Source organism: Ipomoea triloba, chromosome 13 (genome assembly GCF_003576645.1).
Source record: "Ipomoea triloba cultivar NCNSP0323 chromosome 13, ASM357664v1".
In the NCBI taxonomy this organism is placed as follows: Eukaryota; Viridiplantae; Streptophyta; class Magnoliopsida; order Solanales; family Convolvulaceae; genus Ipomoea; species Ipomoea triloba.
The window spans coordinates 22,755,375-22,781,107 of record NC_044928.1 but is presented as its reverse complement, the minus strand read 5'-3'; the positions used below and the strand labels follow the sequence as shown (position 1 = coordinate 22,781,107).

Genomic DNA, 25,733 nt, shown 5'->3' with positions numbered 1-25,733 from the left:
TGTTGATGTGGGCCCACACAGGGTATGCAACACATGTTTCGGCCTACGTTCTGCAGTTACATTTAGTGTATGCGTACGAATTTCCCACAGTGGCAAAGCTATCAACATACACGCGATGTCTGTTCCCCCAGCGAGTGGTGCAGCTAGTTTTACTGCCACACGCATAGTTATTAAATTAAATCAACATACTGAAACACGAAAACTCTAGTATCCCACTATTGACTCCACGCCTAGAGAGTACCACATAAGAAACATAGAGTATCATGTTTGTTCGGGGTGCTACGCCCGTGGATTATTATAGTACTAAACTAACATCACTGTCTTAGCAACACACAACACAGTTAAATTAAACGATATTTGCGTGTTCCTTGCGAGCCCATTTGCAAAGTTAAGCGCACGCTTGATGTTGCTATTCTGGTGAATGTTGATGTCACTCATCAGGAGTTCTCTCATGAAGTACTCGCGCAGAACACGTAGTTGCCTGTAGTTCCCTCGCTGCAATCCTACATTCCAGTTTGCGACCCCTTGCCCACAGTACGACTCCATGTGGCGCATAGTGTACATTGCTGAGTCTACTTCGTTTTTAGCAACGCGCCACGACATTTGCATTCTTTTGGGTTTGATATCCCTGATCTGTGCTCCAATTTCGATTAGAAGTTTATCATCCAAGAAGGTAGAAAGTAGATCTACCTGCAAAATGTGCGCACCCGAACCTGGTAAGCGTGTGTGATGAAGAAAGCAAACGTGGGTACACGTTGCGATGCGGGTGAAGTGTACACGTTATACTTACCAATTGGGCAGGAGTTTGGCCATACATCTCGCCTTTCTTTTTAGCAGCCGATGAGCTATCGATAATGTCTACCTTTTTGGCAACCGTGTCCACACTAATCATGTAGAAATGCCCTAATTTCAGAATTGGGAAAATATACTGTGACATCAAGAAACAATTGTCATTTTAGGGACCATTCCAGACAAGAGGGTGTTAACAACGATGTAGCAAATGTGTTGAGGCACTTACGATTTGAATCTCACGCCAAGTTTCATGGGCTGAGTTGTTAAAGTCCGCTTCAAGGTTTTTGGTGAACCACCCCAGGCGGAGGGACCGAAGAGCTGTGTGGTTAACCGCTGATTGAAGCTGCGTTGGCGGTGCACAAACTATGTTAAGCAATGTGAGAGTTAGGTTTCGTAGTTGAGATGTATAGTACATGAAAACATACCGCTATTTTCGTGGATGCAAAAAACCTGTTAGGCACCCCAACACCTTTGGTAAGCTCTTGGTAGTTTAGCACACACGCCCAAGCATCCACTACTTTATACGAAACCTTAGACCCCTCTTGCAAAGTAGCAATACCCCCCCATGATGCCTTGTAGTCGTTATAGCGGAATAACTCCTCATCCCTGCATCATAGAGTAGTTGGTCAATGTGAAACGCGTTTCAAAACCCAGACCGTATAAATAGGGAAGTACATGCAACTCGTTTACCTGCTGTTGTTGTTGTCGACAACCCAGCGATACACATAAGTCTGACCAGGTACAATCCACGTCGGGCGGCCCCCCACCTGGGCCACACGGTGTGAAAGCTTCGTGACCACTGGAGTAAGAGGATGCTTTCCCTCTCGCAATGGTTTTAGTGGTTTTAGCGGTGCATGACCCGTGTGATAACTGGTAGTTGACGTTGGCGGTCTTGGGACCATCACTACGACTTGCAAAACGAGTGTTAGTAGCAACTTGAATACACTAGGTGTTCCCAACGAATCCATCCATACAGTTTTGAATACCTGTGGGGTGGTGGTTACCCCATCGTCAGGAACGGAGAGGTGTGTGAGGCTGGGTGGATCACCAGGGCTTGTTTGTGCAAATGGTTTGCAGGCGTTGTGTTTGGCCGCTGACCGTGTTGTAATTACCTGTGTAATAATCATGAGTTATAGATTAGCGAACGTGTGGATCCATGCTAAACAGGTGTTATGAATACATATTGTTATGAATATTAGGCATTACGAAAACGGCCACATGACGAATATAACACAAGGCAAAAGGGCGACATAAAGAATATAACACAGGCCAATAATGGAGCTACAATTTTTGCGTATAGGGTAACCCCACACTAGTTAGTTCCAACTACGGTAGAGGGTAATGTGCAAAACTAACATACTTACCGAGGGACGCTGTTGTGAAGTACCAAAGGGTGTCGTCTGGCGCACGAGTGAGTTGCCAGCATCCTGTGTTAACCCTAAGCTAAATGATGGCACATCAAAGAAGGCATCCGGGTCGTGAACCGCATGTTGCATCTCTTCCACCGGGTCAACATGGTGTGTACGCTTGGTGAGAACTGGAGTTGGGGGATGATTTACTTCCTGCGGTGTTTCTGGCGCTCTTAGCGGGGCACTACCCGTGAGGTGCATAGTGGCAGATGTGGGGACTTCTATCACCGATGAAAGGACCTGCAGAACGAACGTTAGGAGCATTTTGAATACAACAACTGTTTGCAGAGTAATCATTCGTACAGTGTTGAATACCTGTGGGGCGGTTGTAACGCAATCATCATGAACAGGGGGGTGTGTCCGGCTATGTGTGGCACCCGATGTTGGTAGTGCAGATGGGTGAGCGCTGAAGTCTTTGGCTGCGGACCGTGTTCTAATTACCTGTACAATAAGCATGAGCAGTCGATTAGTAGAAGTGATTAGCTAGGTTGGTAGGCAGAATACACATATTGTAATGAATACACAGACTTGACCCACCATTGGTAGAACATATGCTCTTAAAGTAACATACTTACCGATGCACGCTCAACCAAAGTAACATTGTGGGTGTTGTGGCGCACATGTGAAGAACCCGCACCGTGATCGACCCCCAAGGTAACTGACGCCCCATTCGAGAGGGCATTCCGGTCGTGAACCGCACGCTCTATCTCCTCCACCGCCTTCAAGAAGTCTGGGTTGGAGTAGAAGTCGTCATCGTGTTGGGCCCCGTCGGTCCAGTCAGATGGTTGTGGCACATGGGCATGCACGCCTAGGGTAGGGTTTATCCCAAGAAGGGATCTAGCAGTGCCCCAAAGCTTGGTGTTATCATCAGACTTGTCGGTGGTCATTTCAGCGACCGTACGTGCTTTGTCGGTCACCCGTATCCTGATATCCTGAGACAAGGCGCGAGAAATTGGATAGTAGTAAATTTTCATGTAGTTAACAAAGCACACGTAACTGAATATGCAAATAGAAAACAACAACTAAACAACCAACGACTACGCACCCCATACTCAACCCCAAATACGAACTAATAATGCTTTTACCTTTTTTTCCGGACGCATTAGCTCCACAATCGGTCCACGACCAAACCTCCCCGTAGTGATCTCCGTCTCTTCCCGCTGTTTCAATAATTCGGAATCCCACCCCACAAAAGACGGCAGGGTGCGTGGGACAGTGCATACACCAACCCGAACACGATCTACATAGAGTACCTGAATGGAATACAACACAATGTGATTAGTATCAAACACACGTAGGTGACATGATTAAAACCCACTCAGCGGCATAAATGGTTTTGATATAGCATCATGGGTAAATACCGTTAAAAACACCAAGGGGCCAGTGAACCTCTGCGTTTCCCCGGCCTTCCAGGCCGTTAGAGTTGAGATAAGAGAATGGATCACATATCGACACCAATTTAGATTGGCGATTTCTAGTGTGTCGTCGAGGTTGGGAAGCACGTGTTGGTACACATAACCATTCTGCATACATCGCACAACAGTACTAACCACAAGTATGGCGTAGTTCCGAATAAAGCATTCTCCACCATCGGGATATTTCTGTAACTTTTGGGCAACATCTGTAGGAGTGATCGAGTAGTCAACTTTTTCAAACGATTCACGCCAACTATTCAATATGACACTTTTCTCGTGCTTGGCGCGATCGGTGATAACTTTGGTCCCCCGTGGCAACCCCAACACTACCTCCACAGCTTCCTCATCCACCTCAATTGCTAGCCCATTCGGCAACTTCAACAACATTGACTGGAGGTCCAAATTTGAGAGTAGCCAATAGCCAAGGCGCAATGGGGTGTCTGTGATCTGGAAAGTAAGCATCGCTCCAAACCCCATGGCTATGACCGTTCGTCACTGGCCGGCTGTCAAAAGCTGATTGGCGTCGACAAGGAGCTTACCCAATGCACGAGTATGCATGCTTGGAAAGGTGACCGCCTGTGCCGGGTCCTGTGGATTACCAGAACAAGAGCCCATGGGCAAAGTGGCTACCGGGCTAGCACTAGCGGGTAAGGTCTTCTGTGTTTTTGATCCTGAACACATGGGAGTACAAGGGTTAATGCTACGACGAATGTACAGACCAACAATCAGAAACTGTAATTACTTGTTGCTTACACAAACAAACCACTATGAATGCACCTGCATTTGAAGGATTGAATACTTTTAACTTTTGAGAACCTGTGGTCATTAGTGGTCATTTATATCAAGTGAATAGTATAGAACACACACGTTGCGGTGCACAGTCTATCTACTGGGGGGCACAGTTTATGGGGGGCACCGAGGTAGATAAATTATGTGTGTTGTTTGCACAGTTCATCGAACCGTGGTGCACAACAAGACTATACACAGCAATGCGGCCACACAACAAATACAGCACAACCCAAGAAATACAAACTGTAATTACTAACATGTTGCACACAACAACAACCTTTAGTGCACAGTGCGTAACAAAGAGAGTATGAGAATCATCGGAAGTGGACTTTGTCATGTTTGGCAAGCAATGAGGTGGCACATAATTAAGAATTGAACAAATACATAGCTGCAGCGAAACGGTGGTGGGTGTAGAGAGTCAAAGAATAAGTGATTTTACGTAACATATAACCAACCCAACAATCTAAAACTCAAACTATTATTGTGGGCAAACAGGCACCACCTTGAATGCACATTTAGAAACAAAGAGTGTCCTCAAATCATCGTAATTAGTTATTGCTTGCACACAGAAACCACCTGGATTGCACAGTAGCACACCATTAATGGTAAATAATCCCGGTGCACAGTCTATCTACCCGCAGTGCACAGTTAACGTGTCCCGGTCGCACATATAATCAGGGCTAGGTGCACAGAAGGACTACACAGAACAATGCGGCCACATAACAAATAGAAGACAACCCCACAATTAGAAACTGTGATTACTGTGCTGTGGCACAGAACATCAGCCTTGGGTGCACAGTGGGTGTCTAACTATGAATATGTGCACACAGGAACCACCTTGATTGCACAGTTGGAACCAAAGAGTCCCTCTGATTCATCGTAATTAGTTATTGCTTGCACACAGAAACCACCTGGATTGACAAGTACGTAACCAAAACAGTAATTGATTCTTAGGAATGCATTTGCCCCTCTTTTTAATGGTAAATAACCCCGGTGCACAGTTTATCTTCCCGCAGTGCACAGTTAATGTGGCCCAGTGGCACATCTAATCAGGGCTAGGTGCACAGCCCAACAATTAGAGACTGTGAGTATGGAGTGAACAAATAGAAAGATGTAGCCAAATATTGGTAGCTGTAGAGAGTCAAAGAACAAATGATTTGACCTAGCATATAACCAGACCAACAATCGAAAACTAAAAATAATAATCTGTGCACAGAAGAACCACCTTGAATGCACAGTGGGAAACAAAGAGACTCCTAGAATCATCAGTACCTAGTTATTGGTTGCACACAGATACCACCTGGATTGCACAGTACGTAACCAATATAGTAATTGAATTCTCAAGAATGCATTTGGCCCTCTACGTAATGGTAAATACCCCCGGTGCACAATTAATCTACCCCGGTGTACAATTAATGAGTCCCGGCCGCACATTTAATCTAGCCTAGGTGCACTCGAAGACCAAGGCAAAACAAGATACAAATTTATTTAATCATACAATGCGCAATGTTTGTCAAATGTATGTAATTAAATCAAATAATTATCACATTATCACTTTGGTTGAGTGAGGGACTTCTTTGGATGATGAAAGGATCACTGTACATTCACCGCACATGTCATATTCTGTCAACATTGAATTACATATGAGAACTTTATCGTTAGTTAATCATAAGTTAATATATCATATCTACATGGTCACTATTCATTAGTTTTATAAAAATTACATCCATGCAATGACAGCCAGAGGTGTCCCAAACAGCATTCAGTTCCCAAGTAAAAGATGAAAAAAAAGATTTTGTATGTGAAAACCAGTTCAAAATTCCATCTGATGTGTAGAAAAAGACTTAGGCTCCACACAGACATAGTAAATATAACACAGACAAACAACAAAAAACTCTCCTTACTGGTTAGGAAGGGAATTAAAACACCACCTAAACTCATTCTGAAAGATAAAGCACATGATCATTCCCCAACCACCCAACACACAGAGCAATGCAGAAGATAGTAATCCCCACACAAACACCAATCGGCCACCAAGAACAAGCCCCTCCCAAACCCGCCAGACCACTACCGGAGCAACGAAACGGCCTAAAAAAAAACCATTACCTCGATCAAGCTGGGCGACCTGAGCCGGCCGGCGGCAGGACTGAGATGGCGGAATGCGAGACATCGCGACTCCGGGGATGACGTGGGATTATCCGGCGGTGGCGGCCGGTAGCGAGTGGCAGCGACAGGCATGGCGTGAACGGCGGCGAACGAATGGTAGTGAACGGCGACGGTGAACCGTGAACGTGGAGCGGTTGGCGACGGTGTTCCCGAACGAGCAGCAGCCGACAACGGTGAGCTGTTTAATCCCGCACTACACTACGCGTAAAGCAGAACCTCACCAACCTGTGCAACCCTTGAGCCCTAATTTTTGAAAAAAAAATAAAAATAATAATAACAATAAGAGCCGGCAAAAACACACCCCAAATCTCAAAATTACCCCCTGCACAGATACTCCCCCAATTATCTGGGTTTAAAATAATTTTTTAAAAATAAAGAAACCACTTTTAATCTACACCACTAATCACACTATTTAAAGGGCTAACAATTGTGCACATGGACTCATATAAAACATAAGACTCATTTGAACAAGGCTCTATATATATATATATATATATATATATATATATATTCTTGTGTTCCATCTTGCTCTCTCAACTCTCCCATTTTTCCCCCTTCTCTCTCCTGGCGCAGGCAGACAGCAAGGGAACCAGCGATGAGGCGGTCCAAGCGGCGATGGCAGTGGCGTAGCGAGGGCGGCGATGGCAGTGCAGACCGGCAACCCCTTCTCTACTTCTCGTCCAGTAGATTGGCGCAAGTCAGCGGCGGCACCCTCGCATCTCCTTATCGTCTCTCTCATGAAGCAGCGGGCCGGCAGAGCTATGTAGTAAAATCAGTGGCGAAGCAGCTCGGCGGTGGACAACAATGACGGGATCGTGATCGGCGAACTTGCAGCGCCGAAGCTTCTCCTTCCTCTTGCTCTGGCGATTGTCCTCCTCAGGTAGCAGTAACAATGGTGGCACAGTGCATGGATGATGAAGACAGCAATTCGACTAGGCTTGGACGGGTAAGAGAATGATGATGATGATGGATTAACAATGGATTATTAAGGTAATTAAGGCTAAAGACTTGATTAAGTTTAGTGTTAATGTTGTTGGATTATGGGTTAATTGATAAATATGATTTACTGATGATGATTTGATTGGATTGATGATGAACTCTACTACGTTGTTAACAATGGATTTAAGATGATTATGGTTGATGTTAAGATAATGATGGTGGTTAAGCTTAATGATTGGTGACCATTGATAATGGTGTTTAACTATTGAATGATGGTGATTAATGTTGGGTTATTGATTTTATGATGATTGATGATGATATAATTATTATGGTGGTTAATTATTGACTTTGGTTAATGATTATAGCTAAGTGATAATTAGTGATTATTAGCAATTATGGAAGTTAATTAATGGCAAGGTTTAAAAAAGCGCAAACGAGGCGCGCCTCGGTCCGAGGCGCACGGCCTGGGCCATGAGGCGTACGCCTGCGTAAGAAGCGTACGCCTGAGCCATATGAGGCGTGATTCTATGGCGTTCAGCCCATTACCCAACCCCTTTCACAATCCATTTTTTTTAAAGCCAAGTCAAAAAAGACCCAATCCAAATAGGAAATATATTCACTATATTCAACCCTAATTTGGTTCAAAATAATAATCTAAACACATTAAAATAAAAAGAACCAAACCAGCAGCTCTGCGCGTCTCAACGTTTGCGAACCAAACTAGCGTCTGCGAAGACCTTCCGCGAGCGAGCTCCACCCACCGGCGACTGTACCCTCCGGCGACCTCCACGACTCCACCCTCCGGCGGCGACTTCCAGTAGTTCCAGGCTCTAGGTATGCGGCTTTCTTTAACTTCTTTTTACTTTTTTTTTTCTATTTTGTTGTGTGTTTCTATGACATTATGATGTATTGTTAGCTACTTAGCTTGTGGATATATGATGTATGTGTGTATATATAAATACTAGTTTGGCAGTGGTAGTGTGCCACGCTGCCACCACACTGCCATTTGGCAACTGCCATTTGCCAAAGGGCAGTGAACAATTTTTTTTTAAATTTTTTTAAAAGTTATTCCTTGTTAGTTTTCATTAGTGATTAGTTTATTTGTTTAATTGTTTAATTGTTTAAATATTAAACTATTATTAATTATTTGTAGGTTGATTGTTTTTAATAATGGTGAATCATTCAAATAAGAGTAGTGCAAGGAGTGGTGTAGGGAAAGATCTGGCTTGAAAGCATTGTGTTGAATTCGTTCATCAAGGTGGAATAAAGAAGCCTTACAAATATGTCATCATATGCAATTTTTGTCAAAAAGTTATAACATGAGGGGTGTCAAGGTTTAAACATCATCTTGCCGGGACAAATAAAAATATTGCATCGTGCGCTAAAGTACCCGAAGAAATTAAGCAAGAATATGTTGATATTTTAAAAAAATTTGCAAGTAGAAAGAATTTAGCACAAATGGAGTTTGAGCAATGTGTTGAAGTTGGTTCATATTTTGGTAGTGGGAGGGAAGGTGAGGATTAAGACAAGGTTGCTTCCGGTGGTTCAATTTCTAATAGAGGTATCCGGGGACCTATGGATAGATTTATGGTGAAAGGGAATGCCAGTGGTGATGAAACAACCATTATTACACCACCTCAAAATGTAAAGGAATTACGTCAACAAGTTTGTTTAGATGTTGGGAGGTTTTTCTATGAAAATGCAATACCGTTCAATGTGGTAAGGAATCCTTCATTTGTGAGCATGTTTCGGTCAGTTGGTGCATATGGTCGAGGATTTAAGCCTCCTAGCATGTACGAGTTTAGGACGTGGATTTGAAGGAAGAATTTAAGACAACCGAAGGATTTGTTAATGATATTAAGAGTACATGGCCATTAACTAGAGTTTCAATCATGTTTGATGATTGGCAAGATGTTAGACATAGGAGTCTAATTAATTTCCTTGTTAATAATCCTAGTGGCACAGTTTTTCTAAAATATGTTGATGCTTCTGAACATGTTAAGGATGCTAAATTGTTGTTTCGGTTGCTTGATAAAGTTGTTGAGAAAGTTGGAGAAGAACTTGTGGTTCAAGTGATCACTGATAATGCAAGCAACTACCGTGCAACGGGGTTAATGCTTATGGAGAAGAGAAAGCATTTATACTGGACTCCATGTGCTGCACATTGTCTTGATCTAATGCTAGAGAAGATTGGAGAGTTGTCACAACACAAAAATGCTTTGATCAAGGCAAAGAAAGTGAGCTTGAACTTGAACTTGATGAGACAATTCACGAATATAGAGCTTATTAGGTCGGTTGCCACTAGATTTTCCACTGCATATTTGACGTTGCAAAGCATTTATCAGGTGAGGCAACCATTGGAATTTGGAAGTTATGTTCACTTATGAAAAGTGGACAAACAGAAGTTATGCAAGCGAAGCTGATGGGAAGGAAGTTAGAAAAATAATGTTGAAGGATTAACAACTTTTGGCCTAGTTTGATTTATGATATCAAGACCACAAAACTATTGGTTGAAATGTTGAGGCTAGTAGATAGAGACAAAGAGCCTGCTATGGGTTTTCTTTATAATGCTATGGATGAGGCTAAAGAAAAGATAGCAAAAAACTTGGGTGGAGAAGAAAAAGATTACAAGGAGATATGGGGAGATCATTGATGAAAAATAGGATTTTCATATGCACTGATATTTGCATGCAACTGCCTACTATCTAAATCTCCGTTGCCATTATTCTCCTGATTTTTCTACACATGCAGAGATCAAGCTTAGCTTATTCCATTGTTTAGACAAGCTCATACTCAATAAAGATGACATGGAGAAAGCCGACTTACAATGTAGTGCTTTCTACAGCCGAGAAGGATTTTTTGGGTTAACTCAAGCTAAGAACACTGTCCACAAAAGAACTCCTGATAAGTTAGAGTTTAAATCCTTACTTAAATAGTTAAATATGAATGTTACTTAATTATAGTCAATTCAAATACTTAATAGTTAATATTATTATTTTTTAGTTGAATGGTGGACTCAAAATATGGAGATGGGACTCCCGAGCTTCAAAAGTTTGCAGTTAAAGTGCTATGCCTCACTTGTTCTTCATCTAGATGCGAGTGCAATTGGAGTGCATTCAATCAAGTTCACACCAAAAGAAGAAATATGTTGACCACTACAAGGATGAATGCTTTGGTTTATATTCTATACAACAAGAATTTGAAGGATAGACACTTGAAGTTGAAATCCTTAGCAAATGAGGAAGATAACTTGTTGATTGATGAGTTGCCATCGGATGATGAATGGCTTGTGGGTGAAAATGGTGAAGATGATCCCCACCTAAGTGTAGATGACTTTGATGTTGATGTTTTTGAGGTAGAGCCATCACAAGCAACTTAACCAATTGCATCCTCAAGCAAGAAGGCTAGTGCTAGTGCTAGTAAGGAAAAGGAAAAGTTGAGGCTAATTGATGAAGATGAAGATGAATGGGATGATCATGATGGTGGAAGTGGAAATAAGGATAATGAGGCTAGAGAATACAATGATTCTTCAGATGAAGTTTCATCGTGATTTATGATGTGTTTCGTTGTTTATGACTTTAATATTGAATTGTTATGTGTTTGTTTACTTTAGACTTATATTGTGTTTGGTGTGTTTTCTTGAGACTTTAATGTTGGATTGTTATGTGCTTCTTTGCTTTAGACTTATGAATACTGCTTACATGTTACAACTTATTAATATATTCTGTGTAAAATTTGAGGATTACACCTCGAAGCTTACACCTCGCCTCAGATTACAAAACGCCTCAAGGCATGCCTTAGCCTTTTAAAACCTTGATTAATGGATTGATGATTAGATAATTAAAGGAAGTTTATGATAATGATAATGATGAGTGATTATTGGATTAATAATGGAATTATGATTAGATTATATGATATTATTATTATTTACTATTAAAGCTTGATGATGATAATTAGTTGTGTATAAAGTGTTAATGAGATGTTTGATATTGTTGATGACATGATAACTATGGAATTTTAGATTAATGATCACTACAAAAAAAACGCGAAAATAGCGACGGACAATTTCCGTCGCTAAATAGGAGAAATCCGTCGCTAAACTGTTTAGCGACGGATTTTGTCCGTCGCTAGAATTCAGCGTCACAATTTAATCCGTCGCTAGAATTCAGCGTCACAATTTATTTCCGTCGCTAACTTTAGCGACGAAAATATCCGTCGCTACATTAAAAGAATCCGTCGCTATATTTCTTCCGGCGACGATTTTGAAGCTGAAATTTGCGAGAGAATTACGACGGAAATTTCCGTCACTAACTTTAGCGACGGAATTTCCGTCGCTACACCCACAACAATTTCGTCGCTAGACTCCTACCATGACGATCTAGTGACGAATTTTGTAAGGGAATAGCAACGAATTTTTCCGTCGCTATGGTCCGTCGTTACATGTAGCGACGGAAATTGTCGTTGCTAATTTGTTTTTATTATTTCAATTTGATGTCATTTAGCTAAAGTTAACTATAGATTTAGACCAATTATGACAATTATGAGTTATGATGGTTAATTGATTAGTAACGTGGATCCAAACCAATCATTATACCATTTTAAATATGAGAACAAGCTAAGCACCTTGTGCTCATATGACATGTAGTGACTCTCCCATATGGGAGGTCATGAGATCGAGCATCAGTGGAGGCGTTGTTGACTCTTTAACCAACTCCATGAATCTTTTGTTTCTCATTCTACAATAGCATAATATGCCAATGGAAATATGCTGTCATTCCCATCAATACCCAGTAGTTAATAGTTGTCCTCCATACTTGTTTTTCAAATGGCAGCCATCTACTCCAATTAGTTTCCTACAAAACTTGTATCACTCCTTGCAAGTTTCCCATCAAAAGTGTATCCTAAGAAATCTAGGTTTTTCTTCATACATCAAATCAGTTAGCTTGACAATGCATGTAGTCCTTGGGTTAGTTTTCACAATCTCCAAGTAGTAGTTCTAAATTTTATTGAAAAATTTCATTGCATCTCCTTCAATAATTGCCTTTGCTTTTCTCATTGTCTTATAGGCTTCCTTGTCATTGTTGTATGCATAATTGTGGATTGCATCTTTAACTTCCTCTTTTGCTCCAAATGTTAATCCAACACAAAACTTAGGGGATTTCATATCAGTGTTTGCCCTAAACACCGGCCATTTATACTTCTGTTATTCATCACTTTCTTTGTCACTATCTTCATCAAACATATTTAAACCAACATCCACAACTGTTCTAGGCACAGAATTTTTAGGAACACTCCCACTCCTACTACCACTCCATTTCCTAGTCCCAACCACAATGCCAGTCCCAATCCCACTCCCATTCCCATTACCAATCCCTTTCTCAGTCCCTTCAAACTCCACATTTGAGTCTACATTGGCCTCAAATTCTAAGTCATCATCTTCACAACTTTCATTACTATACTCAAAATCATCTAAAAATTCTTCTACATCAGTTTTTGAAGATTCACCCTCACCACACTCATCACATGTAGCTTCACCCTCACCAAACCCACCACCTACAACCCACACTTCAATCTGCTTAGGAAACATTCAAATATCACAAATTGCCCAACAGTCACTATCATTTACTAATTCAAATAAATCCCCAGAACTAGTAGGCGTGAAATACTTAAACGTGTCTAACATGATATATCTCAATTCTTATATTGTCTCCCTTAATGTTATAACCCCTACAAATCAATGTCCAAAGTATAGCTTCCACTAACCCCTCCAACGTATCCTATTCCTTTAACTTTAAGGCTACCACCATGTCTTAGCTTCAATATAAACTGAGCACTGTTTCCTCCATCTATTTCATTAGGAAAAAAAACTAACTTAAACACAGTGAAATGAACACATTAAACTAACTTCAAGGCAGTGAAAATGGACACAGTAAACTTTAGTAAATGCACTTGATATACAGTAAAAGGCAAAACTGGAAACTCTCCTTTGTGGTTTTTCCATTACAAACAAAAAGGGTCCAATTGAATACATTTTTTGGTGTATCAACATAAAATTGTGTTCCCCAGTGGGAAAGACAAATGCATGTGGTCCACACCATATGAATATATCTACTGCTCCCCAAATAAAAGTGAACAACAACCCAACACATGGACCCAAATAACTGCACATGGAAACAAGAACCCCACAACCAACGACAAGTACATATTATTTAAAGCAATTGCACATAGACCTATATAGCATACAATTATTTAAAGCAATTGCACAAGGAACTGCTCTCAAGTCTCAATACATAGATAACTCATAAATAGCATACATATATAGGAACTGCTTTCGTACCTAAGTTATTTTTCTCCATTTGCCTTTTAGAATCTGTCGTCTTTTTTTGTCTTCGAAATGCCTAGGGTTTGCTTTGACACCAGTCTGTTGCTTCAATTGAATGGGTTCACTTTCTTCACTGCGAATTAGGTCTTCGAACAGTAGGATTTGCTTCGCATTTGGTCGTCGACTTGTGCAATTGGAATCCAATTAGGTGGTCTCTTGTGTTTACTGTAAGCGACTATTGAGAAGAAGGCAACAAGAAGGAGATATCGTGAAATGACACAATTACCCCCTCTCAAACGAAAATACAGAACGGAGGACTAAAATTTTCACCGTCCATAAATTGTCCAATTTTTTTGTGGGGGACTAAAATTGTCTTTAATTTGAAACTATAAGTCTAGGACTTAAAAAGGAATTGACTCTTTTTTTTTTTTTTTACTTCATATGTTAAATTAGATAACTTGGTAATAGAAATTGTATTTGGATCTCCATACAACAACTCTAGATTTTATTGAAGTTATTTTATAGTCTAGCCTTAATTTCTTCTTGGTCATAGTCATTGCCTTGTATGATTACCATACAGTTAAGTCATAGTAATCATCAATGCACACTTTTTTCTTAAATTCACTCATCTTTCAATCACTATGTTCTATAATATGTTTATTTTCCACCTCTTTGTAATAAAATTTGTTTTCATGTACCCTTGGACAATTTGCATGTATGTCATTTAAACTGGTAACTATCTAACACTGTTCATCAGGATCTCTTCTACACGTCACCTTCCAACATTAACTCCTTTGTAGATTGAGTTTTGCAAATTTGCTTTGTGAAACTTTATAGTAGCTCGCACTTATTAATACATACTCAATAGCTGAATATATTTCAACAAATTAAACTTGATTACCTCAAACCACCATAATTACCCTTTAAATAAGAATCATAGGTCTTCCAAGATGACTCAATCAACATTTTAAATCATATGTATAAATGCTCATTGCCAATAAGTCAAAGAGATAATATTGTTTGCATGATACCTCAAGTTTAACAACATAATCACAAATTTCACATAATGTTCTTGAGAGAAATAAATCTCATATCCAAATAATATATTCAAACTGAATTTATTAGAGAACAATTTATCCACATAAATTTCAACAAGGTGAATTCAACATGTATAACTTTAACATTCAAAGTTATTTCAGCTTCACCATTTTTTCTTCACTTGAGAAATTTCATAACCCATATATAGTATTGATATAATGCAAACCAATACAAATTTCATATTTATTATCAAAAGAACAAATAGTCCCCACTTATTTATAAAATGGTATTTTAAATCATGTTATAATTACAACACTTAAGCAGTGTATATTTGCAAAGCTTAAAATTTTAACAGCATGTGTGAAAGTCTAACTCATTTTAGATGAGGATCAAATGTCGCTTCAACTGGCCTGCATTATCAAAACTCTACTTCTTAAAAATTCCCAAGTCGAATGGTGAAACCGAGGTTTATTTAAAAATCATATTCCTAGCCAGAGTATTCAAGAATGATGACTCTTCCATGCTACTAACAAATCGCAATTAAAGCCTTTGATATATGCTTATTATCTTTAGTTATACAAATAATTTTGGTACATGATGCAAGTCTTTAAAAACATGTGACAATAATATATAATTATATATGTATCTCATATTCATTCAGTACAATATTTGAGCAATACCTATGTCTGTCAAAATTCATGTCAATCAATGTGATTTTAACTCATGTTTGCAATATGTACAATGTCTTCAAATAAATAATACATTGATGTTTTGAAAAAAAAATAAGGATTTTTGACAAATTTTGGTCATTCATTTTTATTAATTACCAATCATAAATAAATATAATGTATGATTTAATAGACATATCATACATAACCCCCACAATAAATAGACAATTATGTCTAAAGAACTTATTAATTTGATTACCAACACTAGTCATATGACCCTCATAATTCTCATAGTGATCAAACTATATATTTGATTTTTTATCTGTATTGATATTTGATTATGTTGGATGTTTTCGTGCTAAAATATATGTTCTTACTATTCACATTGATATGGTGATTACCCACGCATGTAATATTTATATGCAACTAAAGTTTAAACATGTATAAACCAACTTAGTTGGCGTGAGTGACCGTGCACTCTTGTCCCTTAAGAGAGATTATGAGTTTAAATTAAACCCCCTCTTGTATGGAAAAATCTACATGCATTATTTAATACTCTTAAATGAATAAGTACATTATACTTAGCTTGCATTATTTAATACTCTTAAATGAATATGTACATTATACTTAGCTTTTGTAACAACAAATAGTTGGCACGCTTCCAAAATTTCTCCTTTTGTCGTTCACTATTATAAGCAGATTAGCTTTTGTAACAACAAATAGTTGGCACGCATTCAAAATTTCTCCTTTTGTCGTTAGGTTGATAATATGAAAAATATGAAATGCCATGTCGTGGTATAACCACTACCGTAGAAGAGAATTCGCTGCAACTGGTGCTAGCTCACAACAACGACGTCGCCCCCGAAGGTTAACATAGCAATCCCCATCTCCGTGCACCCGGAGCATGGATTGGAACATACACACTATTCTTATATTAGGAAAGAGGGCAAAGGAAACATCAGACAATGTTTGTCTGTATGTATGAACTTAAGAATATCTCATTTAAATAGTAGATGTCAAATGATTATACCACATACCACCTAACAAATCTTGGCCACTTATACCAACTTGTGATCAAGACTAAATCACAAAGATAATGAGAACCACATAAATGGTCCAATGGCTTGCATTTCCCCAACATTTCACATAAGCAGTTTAGCATATCTATTCATCAATGGAAGGCTTGGCAACGAGGCGGAACATGTGGATAGCATAATTAGTTTTTTTTTTTATCTGATAAGAAACAACTATGGAAAAAAATGAGGAAGAAAATGGCAAAAGAGTTGATTTTACATTCTTGCCATCAGATTTAACACCTACCTAACTGAGATTCAACTGAAGGACCGAAATTGAAACAAAATCAATAGTCAAGAAAATAATTTTGGTCAAATTAAAAATCAATGATAAAAATTGGTAAAAGTTCATAGTTGAAAGACAATTTCTGGAATTAACTCTATTATTAATTATTTTAACTATTATTTTTTTATTTTGTTATTAATATTGTTATAATTACAAAGAAATACTTCGCAGTTAATAATAATCAATATTAAAAATACAATTTCAAATAATAAAAACACACACATATATTCCACGTCCCCATCCTCGCTACCCCGACCTCGTCCCCGTCCTTGGTGAAGAATTAAAAAAATTCTCCATCAACATCCCCGTCCCCCGGATAGTTAGGCCCATAATTAGAATTATTTCTCGTTAAAACTAACAAATTTAGCCACCTAAAGTGAAAATTATTAAATTAATAAATAATGCATGATTAAACATAATGAGTTACATGTACCATTAAATTAGATTGGCATGTAGTTAACATGCAATCAAGAATCTATACTTGCATAAAACATTTTGTTTTCCTTCAAACACTCCAAATCCGAGTTAATACCTCCAATGGTCCTCCGAGTATTAGCGATATACCAGCAGTGGTCCCTTGTCTTTTAAACGACCAGTAGATGTCCTTTAAGTTTTAAAAAGTTACCACCGGTGGTCCTTCATTAACTTTTCTGTCAAAAGTGCGTTAAGTTGGAGGGCAAACTTGTCATTTTATCAAGTGAAAACATTGATTAGTCAAAATCAGTTCTTAGGTGACTGAAGATTCTTCAAAGACTAAAGAAGAACAATAATAATAAATAATGGCGTTCGAATCTAAGTAGCAACAACAGCTTCACTTTGTATTGTTCGTTGCTGTGGAGTAGTCGTGGAGAATCTTAAGGGTGGACATTGCCAAGCTGCTTGTTCGTTGCCGTGGATTAGCCGTCACCATACTCACCACCCCACTCAACGTCGCTCGCCTCTGTGCCACCCTCTCTCGCACCATCACTTCCGGGGGGAAAGAGAGGTCACATAGGGATATTATCCACGATATTATGCATATAAAGCTTGTTTCTAGTTCCTTGCTGCCTAGCAAACTTGGCTAAAGAATGGGGGTGGATAGGAGGGTTATCATTTGGTTTCTTATCACCAATTTTATCACCATAGTTTACATATGGATTCAAATTCTGAATTATGGAAAGTGATTATCATTTCGATTTGGGCTTCAAGACCCTAGCTTTTTTGTTTAACCTTGGCAACTTCCTCTTTTTTTTCTTTAATGCAAAATTCAACCTTTTTCTGTTATAGATTGGGGGTATAGCATCGTGGGGTGAAACTGAATTGGGGACTTGGGGTTTCTGAAACCACGCTACTGAATTAATAGCTCTACTGCATCTCATGAAGATTTTTCTTTTGTTTTTTTTTTGTTTTTTTGCTTATTTTTTAAAAATAAATTTATACAGACTATCTTTTTGTCTTGTTTAAGTGAATACTTAACTGTGTGTAGTTTTAGGGATTTGACAGAAAAATCAAATCCTCTATGCTTGATATGCCTATTTTGTGATTTAGTGGGAAAAACAAAGACTTTATTGGAGGAAATTCATAACTATTTAGCTATCATTATGTGGAGTTTTAGAAAGAGTGTTATATATATTCACAGGATTGTATGATCAGTACTGGTATATTTTGGATCTGTATGATTTTGGTATCATTGGTTTGGTTCTGTAGTCAATTCATGAGTTTGAAAGTTCTTTTGGTTCCATATTTATATTGTTACTGTAAGAGAGATGCACTTGGCTCTTGGAATCTGAGACATGTCTATTAACATTTGTGTGTTTCAGTTCTTTCCTCGGAGAAGATGGGAAATCTGTTCTGTTGTGTCCAAGTTGATCAATCCACTATTGCAATTAAGGAACGTTTTGGCAAGTATCAAGATGTGCTAGAGCCAGGATGCCACTGTAAACTAAAATTTTTAATTAAAATAAAGTTTGCCCTCCATCCACCTTGCTTCCTGTAACAGTATCCCTGACGAAGAGATAAAGAGAGAGCTAACAGAGATAGAAACGAAGTTCAGAGAATGCATTTGGTATTAGCGATATACCAACGTAGAAGGAACAAAGAAAATAATGGTGAAATGACAAGTTTGCCCTCCAACTTAACGCACTTTTGATAGAAAAGTTAACAGAGGACCACGGGTGGTAAATTTTTAAAACTTGGAGGACGTCTACTGGTCGTTTAAAAGACGAGGGACCACTGTTGGTATATCGCTGATACTCGAAGGACCATTGGAGGTATTAACTCCTCCAAATCCATTTTTTGAGATTCAAGGTGAAGAGGAAAAGTGAAAATAGGAATAGGAGGGATTGTACAAAAGGATTTCATTTTTCCAAATTCCCAAGTTTCCAAATCTTAACCTAAGCAAAAGAATTTGCAGCCCGTTTGGTTCGCTGGAAAATATTGGAAGGAAATGGAATTCAAATTCCATGGAAAACGAATTACTAAGAAAATAGATTCCATTGTTTGGTTAATTGGTGGAAAAGAAATTACTGGGAATATGAATTCTATTGTTTGGTTGGATTTGAAATGGTAAGGAATTATGAATATAAAGACTAATATGTCCTTAACAATTAATAGTGATAATACATTATATTATTATTGATGAGGGTAAAATAGTCTACTTGCTCAATCTTTCTTCCCAAACCCCATGGAAAACAAAATAGACATTCTAACTAAGAATTTGTTTTCCTTTACTTTTGGGAACTCAAGTTCTAATGGAAAACATTTTCCATCCAACCAAACAACGGAAAAACACATTTTCCTCCACTTCATGGAAAATCTTTTCCATGCATCCAACCAAACGCCCCCTTAAGGAAAGCATGTCTCACACAAAAGGAAAAAGTAACAATTTTAAAAAGATTAAAAAGAAGAGAAAAACTGCAAAGAAAGTAAAGGCAGTAGCAATAAGGGACAGTGGAATCAATAGTCGGCGCCCTTGTCTTCGCCGACCAAGGCGACCAATAATCACGTCTCTTTCACTCACCCAATCTCCTCTCTCACAAGTCACAATACTTGCGTTCTCTCTCTCTCTTTACAGCACGTATTTTATACTCCGTATATCTATATATATAAATCTCTATACTTGATTTCTTCCCTCTGTTTCTCGGATTACCGTTTCTTCTTTGTTAAGAACCCTCGAAATCGGGTTTCTTCCGTTTAATTTTTTTCATAAATCGGAAGCTGCTCGATTCCCCTATCGCAAGCTTATAGGGTTTTTTCTTGCTTGGGGTTTTTGCTTTACTGTTTTTTTTTTTAAATTTTTATTTCCCTTTTGCGGTTCTTGAGTTCTTCTGATTTGTTCTTGAGACATGGGTGTCCTGGTTGAGTCAATTCACAGTCAATCACAGACAGTTGAACCTGTCTTTGTCGATAACAAGGATAAGAAGAAGAAGCGTCGATCCAGGCGTGGCAAGCAGAGTTATCCTCTTCTTTCAGGTGCCATCTTATTTCCATATTGTCCAAGTGTTTGGATGCCAATCTAGGTTATTGTTCTTAATTGGGGTTTTGTATTAGAAAACCCTTTTTCCTGTGCTATTGTACTTCTACACCGGCTTAGTGTTCGGTTAGTGAGGGTTTATTTAACCCGGTTTCCATTTAATTTTTATCTTAATCTGGTAAATAAATTTTGTGCATTTAAAAACTAAATTGAAAGTTCTAATAAACACAGAATGTTGAATTTTAATGTTTTAACTTTTAAGAACTTGGATCAAACAATGAAGAGTTGATCTGACAAGCAAAATGGAGCAAATTAAATAATAAGTTTTAGTTTAGCTCAATGTTTTCAGTAGATATATGATCTTTGTGGGTGGCTAAACTAAATTAGGGAAGTATGACAAAAATTCAATTTATCTTCAAAATTTAATCCAAGCTTTTGATGCATATGTATATGCTTTTGCTTGGAATGGATTAATGTCATTTCAATATGGTAGTGTATCCCCGTTCACGTGGGGTAACAGGGCTTTGAGTTTGACTAAAGGTCTAGTTAAACTGTGATTGCTCATATTATATAGAGTAGCAGTGTTTCAATTAATGGAGAACAGTTTAAAGAATTGGATTGAATTTCTCAGGAGTTGATAACATTTCAAATAATGGAGAGCTTAGAGAACACCAATTTCCAAGAGCATCAGATGTTGCTTTTAGTTCACTTCCAATTGTGCATCTGAATGAACAAACAGTAAAGGGGTACCAAGGCCTTGTAGGACAGGAGATGATTTCATCAAGTGCTGCTGGAAGAGTATTTTCAGGCTCTTGCCCACAGCCCAGTCTTTGCAATGATGCAAATGGAGAACTAATGTTGTCCACACTGGATAATGCATTTGCTCAGAGGAAATGTTTTACTAGACACTGGTTGACTGAAGATGTTGATACAGCACTAGAGGTTGGTTTTACAAAGTGCTTAGATATTTATTTACTTTGAGATGTGGAAACCAGAAAATAAATTATTTACTTAAAATAGTTGATGGTACTTTTTTTATGCAGAGAGGTGATGTATTCAAAGCTTTATTTCGTGTAAATGCTCACAATAGACTTGAGGTATATTATTATTATATAGCAGTGACTTTTTTTTTTCCTATGGCTGTTATGTATAACATTGTCACATAATATCCTTTACTTAGGCATACTGCAAAATTGATGGTGTGCAAACAGATGTTCTTGTCAGTGGAACTGCTGCTCAAAATAGAGCCGTAAGTGGACTTTTCTCCTTTTTCATTGATCACTTTGTTTGCCTGATGTTGGTTTTCACTTTGGTACTGTGCACTACATATTTCAGCAGTTCAGTCTTGTGCATATTCCATTTGAATGTTTTTGTAGGTTGAAGGAGATATTGTTGCAATTGAAGTTGATCCTCCATCGCTTTGGATTAAAATGAAAGGCTTCTCTAGCGGGACAGTGGAAGATTCTGCTTCTGCAGATGAAGTTATCTTGGAGTCTGAGACTTCTGAAACTTTCATAGAGAATGTCAAAGGGAAAATGAAGGTTGATTCTGATTATGGGTACATCACTAGTCAGAATCAAGATCCCCCTTTAGAAAATGGAGGCTGTTGCAAAAATGACAATTATAAGGGTGAAAGTCTTTATCCTGAAAAGATATTACAAATAAATAATGTTAATGCTAATGGACATTGTTTCTCAATGCCAGATCCCATAGAAGCTGGTTGTGTAAATGGGAAGGGAGAGTTTCTGACTGCAGCAGAGAAGCTATCCATAACTGTGGATTCGTTTCCATCTAAACGGCCAACAGGTAGGGTTGTGGCCATTCATGAAGCTTCTCCTCGCAGGGACAAAATTGTTGGTTTTCTTAGTATTAAGAAGTGGATGCGGAATAGAGAAATCAACAAAAAGGACTCAAAAAAGAACAAACATTCATCTTCTGTTTTAAATTATGAATATCTACTGTTAACGCCAACTGATCCAAGATTTTCAAAAATGATGGTTCCTGTAAAAAGCCTGCCAGATGTTATCAAGAAAAGGCTTCTAGCTGGTGATGCAACTGTTGGCACAGACCTTGTAGGTGCAAGAATTGTTGACTGGGGTGAAGAAAGCTGTATTCCAGAAGCTCAAATAATTTATGCTTTTGGAAGAGGTGGAAAAATAGAGACACATATTGCTGCAATTTTGTTTGAAAATGCTGTTGATGTTTCTGAATTTTCTCCAGAAACCTTGTCATGCCTTCCAAATATTTCTTGGGAGGTTCCAAGAAAGGAGTTTGAGAGAAGACGCGACATCAGAAATTTGTGCGTCTTTACTATTGACCCTGCTACTGCTACTGATCTTGATGATGCCCTTTCTGTTGAGAAGTTGCCTAATGGCACTTTTAGAGTTGGTGTCCACATAGCCGATGCCTCATACTTTGTTCTGCCAGATACACCCTTAGATACCATTGCCCAGAATCGATCAACAAGTGTGTATTTACTGCAGAGTAAATTGCCAATGCTGCCACCGTTGCTCTCTGAGAATCTTGGATCACTTAACCCTGGGGTGGACAGACTAGCTTTTTCTATATTTTGGGACATCAATCTTGCTGGGGAAGTTCTTGACCGCTGGATTGGTCGCACTATAATTCAATCTTGCTGCAAGCTTTCATATGAGCATGCTCAAGATATAATTAATGATAAATTTGATGTTCCAACTGCTGATGTTGCAAAGAAGTCATCATGGCCACAGTTATATGGCCATTTTGATTGGTCTGATGTAATCAAATCTGTGAAAATCCTTTATGAAATCTCAAAGACCTTGAAGAAGAACAGGTTTAGTGATGGTGCTCTGTCACTTAATAGTCCTAAGATAGCTTTCCTATTTGATGAAGATGGGGTTCCCTATGATAGTCTGTTCTATCAACAGAAAGATTCAAACTTGTTGATTGAGGAGTTTATGCTTCTTGCAAACAGGACAGTAGCAGAAGTAATAAGTAGAGCTTATCCTTCTAGTGCTCTATTGCGTAATCATCCTGAGCCCAACATACGCAAACTCAGGGAATTTGAGTCCTTCTGTAAAAAGCATGGTTTGAAGTTGGATTCTTCTTCCTCTGGCCAATTTCACCATTCATTGGAGCTTATTAGGCAAGAACTGAAGAATGATTCTGTGTTGTTTGACATCCTTATGTCTTATGCTGCAAGACCCATGCAGTTAGCCACGTACTTCTGTAGTGGAGATGTAAATGATACTGAATGGGGACATTATGCTCTTGCTATTCCCCTTTACACACACTTCACATCTCCATTACGCCGATATCCTGATATTGTAGTACATCGAACATTGGCTGCGACTATAGAAGCTGAGGAGATGTATATTAAGTGCAAAGAGTCATTCCAAAATGGGGATAATCTTGCAAACAGCAGGTGCTTTACTGGCACAGCTGTAGATGGGGATGATATAGAATCATCTGAAGCTAGGGAGTTACTGTCTGCTGCAGCATTGAGGCACAAGGTTCCAAGCGCAGAAACACTTGTAGATGTTGTTGCACATTGCAATGGAAGGAAGCTGGCCAGCAGGCATGTGAAGGATTCTACTGAAAAACTCTACACATGGGCTTTATTGAAAAGGAATGAGGTATGTTAAATCCTTTTTGGATTGATTGGAAAATATTGGTCAAGATATTTATGAATGTTGAGGGTACAACCATGCTCTCTTCCCTTGAGGTCTCCTTACTTTAGTCTTCAGACTATTAATGCATCATTTGAATACACACAAACAGGATGCCATACTGCTATTGATTTTGATACTATACCTATCCTGCATCCTTTTTGATGGAAATCATGCTATGTATATACTAAATGATATTTTGTAGCACAGGTATCTTATGGACATAACAACACTTCAAAACATAATTTAATTTTATTCTAACATTGATATATTGGTTTCCAAAGTGCCATAAAGTCCAATACAGGAGAGCAAAAAAGCTTTGCATTCTTCAAATATATCTCATCTTCTTTCTGTTACTCTCAACATATCTAATACTCTTCTCTATTGCTCTTGTCCATGTTTTATAGTTTAATAAGTTCAATTTGTAAGTAGAGTAGAAATCTACTTGAAAGGAGTTGGGTTATCTATTTTCCCTTGTATCTGCCCTGCTTTGATTGTTTACTCTGTTTTTATGTAGTTATTTTTCTCGGAAGCCAGAGTTCTTGGTTTGGGGCCCAGGTTCATGTCAATATATATAAATAGGCTTGCAGTAAGTTTTCTTCCTTAAAATCTTTTTTTTTTTCCTCTATAATTGAGCAATCCCTACAGTTCCACTGTGTGGTTACCAATTATTCATTCTATGTGAAGATGAAATGTTGTGTCTGGTTTCAAACATTTTCAGATTGAACGGCGAATCTATTATGATGAAGTTGATGATCTCACAGTTGAATGGCTTGATACTTCATCCGCCCTGGTGTTGAGTATGTGTACAAGTAAGCACTTAAACCGGAGGGGTAGCCCAGGAAAGTGTAGGACCCTTGAAGATGTTGCATTCATAGTTAGTCCATGTGACTTGAATTTGGATGATGAAGAAGACAACAGCAAATTAGATGATGATCCAGGAAAGTGTAGGACCCTTGAACCTGCTGTTTTCCCTCTCACCATACAACTGCTTTCAACAATTCCTGTTGTTCTTCATGCGGTTGGTGGAGAGGACGGGCCCATTGATATAGGGGCAAGGTTGTATATCAGCTCATATTTCAGGTGAAGATGGGGGATGGAAAATCCATCGTACATAATAAGGACCCGGTTGAGTGGAATGTGTAAACTACTACTAGGTATGTGTTGTGAATCCATGGGAGGGAAGTAGTAAGGTGAATGTTGGTATTATAATGTGCACCTGATGGATAAGGAAAAGGTGTTGGTGGTTTGTTGGGTGTTTTAATGATAAGCCACCATTGGAAATTGGTCCTCGTTTTTGTTGGAAGACCACTTCCATACCTACCCTGCCATGGCTGCTGCCTGCATAATGTTCATTATTTTTGCGTTTTTAATGGACTGACTACCACCCAAATGGTTTTTAAAATTTGGGGGTGTCCTCCTCAGTCCTCTTAAACCTTTTATAATTACTAGAGTAAGATGTTTCATTTAATCTTACCCCACCTTGTGTTTTATGTTGCTGAGTTGTTAAATAATGCACACAAACATCCTCAATAATCTTTCTTTTTCTGCATGTGGGATGTGTTTTCTACTTCCTAATTTAATGCAATCTGTTTCATACTGTGTAGGAGGAATGAGGGTTAAATAGATCATATGAAAATATATTTGATTTTTAACCCCCTTTAACACTCCGAAGTTGTGTAATTAAGTAAATTGACCGGTTGTTTTCTATAAACACTAATTTAATTATAGTAATAAT

The 25,733-nt window shown here is 38.5% G+C and overlaps 3 protein-coding genes across 4 annotated transcripts; 2 read left to right on the top strand and 1 right to left on the bottom strand.

Moving 5' to 3' along the window:
* Window positions 1-118: 118 nt before the first annotated feature.
* On the bottom strand, window positions 119-6,794 carry LOC116001763. The gene is made up of 11 exons (XM_031241700.1): window positions 6,512-6,794; window positions 3,563-4,287; window positions 3,287-3,454; window positions 2,777-3,133; window positions 2,517-2,642; window positions 2,157-2,441; window positions 1,483-1,904; window positions 1,218-1,398; window positions 1,019-1,135; window positions 791-928; window positions 119-690 (listed from the first exon to the last, which is right to left on the bottom strand). Exons 2-11 carry the CDS (start codon window positions 4,091-4,093, stop codon window positions 304-306), a joined length of 2,712 nt encoding a protein of 903 aa, XP_031097560.1. The 5' UTR covers window positions 4,094-4,287; window positions 6,512-6,794; the 3' UTR covers window positions 119-303.
* A 2,260-nt stretch (window positions 6,795-9,054) lies between these two features.
* LOC116000869 lies at window positions 9,055-10,256 on the top strand. The gene has a single exon (XM_031240733.1). The coding sequence runs from the start codon at window positions 9,403-9,405 to the stop codon at window positions 9,895-9,897; it is 495 nt and encodes a 164-aa protein (XP_031096593.1). The 5' UTR covers window positions 9,055-9,402; the 3' UTR covers window positions 9,898-10,256.
* A 9,586-nt stretch (window positions 10,257-19,842) lies between these two features.
* On the top strand, window positions 19,843-25,548 carry LOC116001972 (DIS3-like exonuclease 2). 2 transcript variants are annotated; one of them, XM_031241957.1, is made up of 8 exons: window positions 19,844-20,347; window positions 20,980-21,290; window positions 21,392-21,445; window positions 21,529-21,597; window positions 21,725-21,977; window positions 22,053-23,962; window positions 24,513-24,584; window positions 24,717-25,548. In XM_031241957.1, the coding sequence occupies exons 1-8, from the start codon at window positions 20,221-20,223 to the stop codon at window positions 25,080-25,082; spliced, it is 3,162 nt and encodes a 1,053-aa protein (XP_031097817.1). In that variant the 5' UTR covers window positions 19,844-20,220; the 3' UTR covers window positions 25,083-25,548. The 2 variants fall into 2 exon arrangements, with proteins under 2 accessions (XP_031097816.1, XP_031097817.1); XM_031241956.1 differs by having other exon boundaries at window positions 19,843-20,347; window positions 21,725-23,962.
* Window positions 25,549-25,733: the final 185 nt, after the last annotated feature.

Bases quoted from the DNA above. Each gene is read 5' to 3' on its own strand.
- LOC116001763 (XM_031241700.1), bottom strand. From the start codon at position 4,093: ATGGGGTTTGGAGCGATGCTTACTTTCCAGATCACAGACACCCCATTG. The intron at 1,399-1,482 runs GTAAACGAGTTG...TCTATGATGCAG, and splicing joins GTCGACAACAACAACAGCAG to GGATGAGGAGTTATTCCGCT. The intron at 1,136-1,217 runs GTATGTTTTCAT...CCGCCAACGCAG, and splicing joins TTGCATCCACGAAAATAGCG to CTTCAATCAGCGGTTAACCA.
- LOC116000869 (XM_031240733.1), top strand. From the start codon at position 9,403: ATGTTTGATGATTGGCAAGATGTTAGACATAGGAGTCTAATTAATTTC.
- LOC116001972 (XM_031241956.1), top strand. From the start codon at position 20,221: ATGGGTGTCCTGGTTGAGTCAATTCACAGTCAATCACAGACAGTTGAA. The intron at 21,291-21,391 runs GTTGGTTTTACA...TTTTTTATGCAG, and splicing joins ATGTTGATACAGCACTAGAG to AGAGGTGATGTATTCAAAGC. The intron at 24,585-24,716 runs GTAAGTTTTCTT...AAACATTTTCAG, and splicing joins TATATATAAATAGGCTTGCA to ATTGAACGGCGAATCTATTA.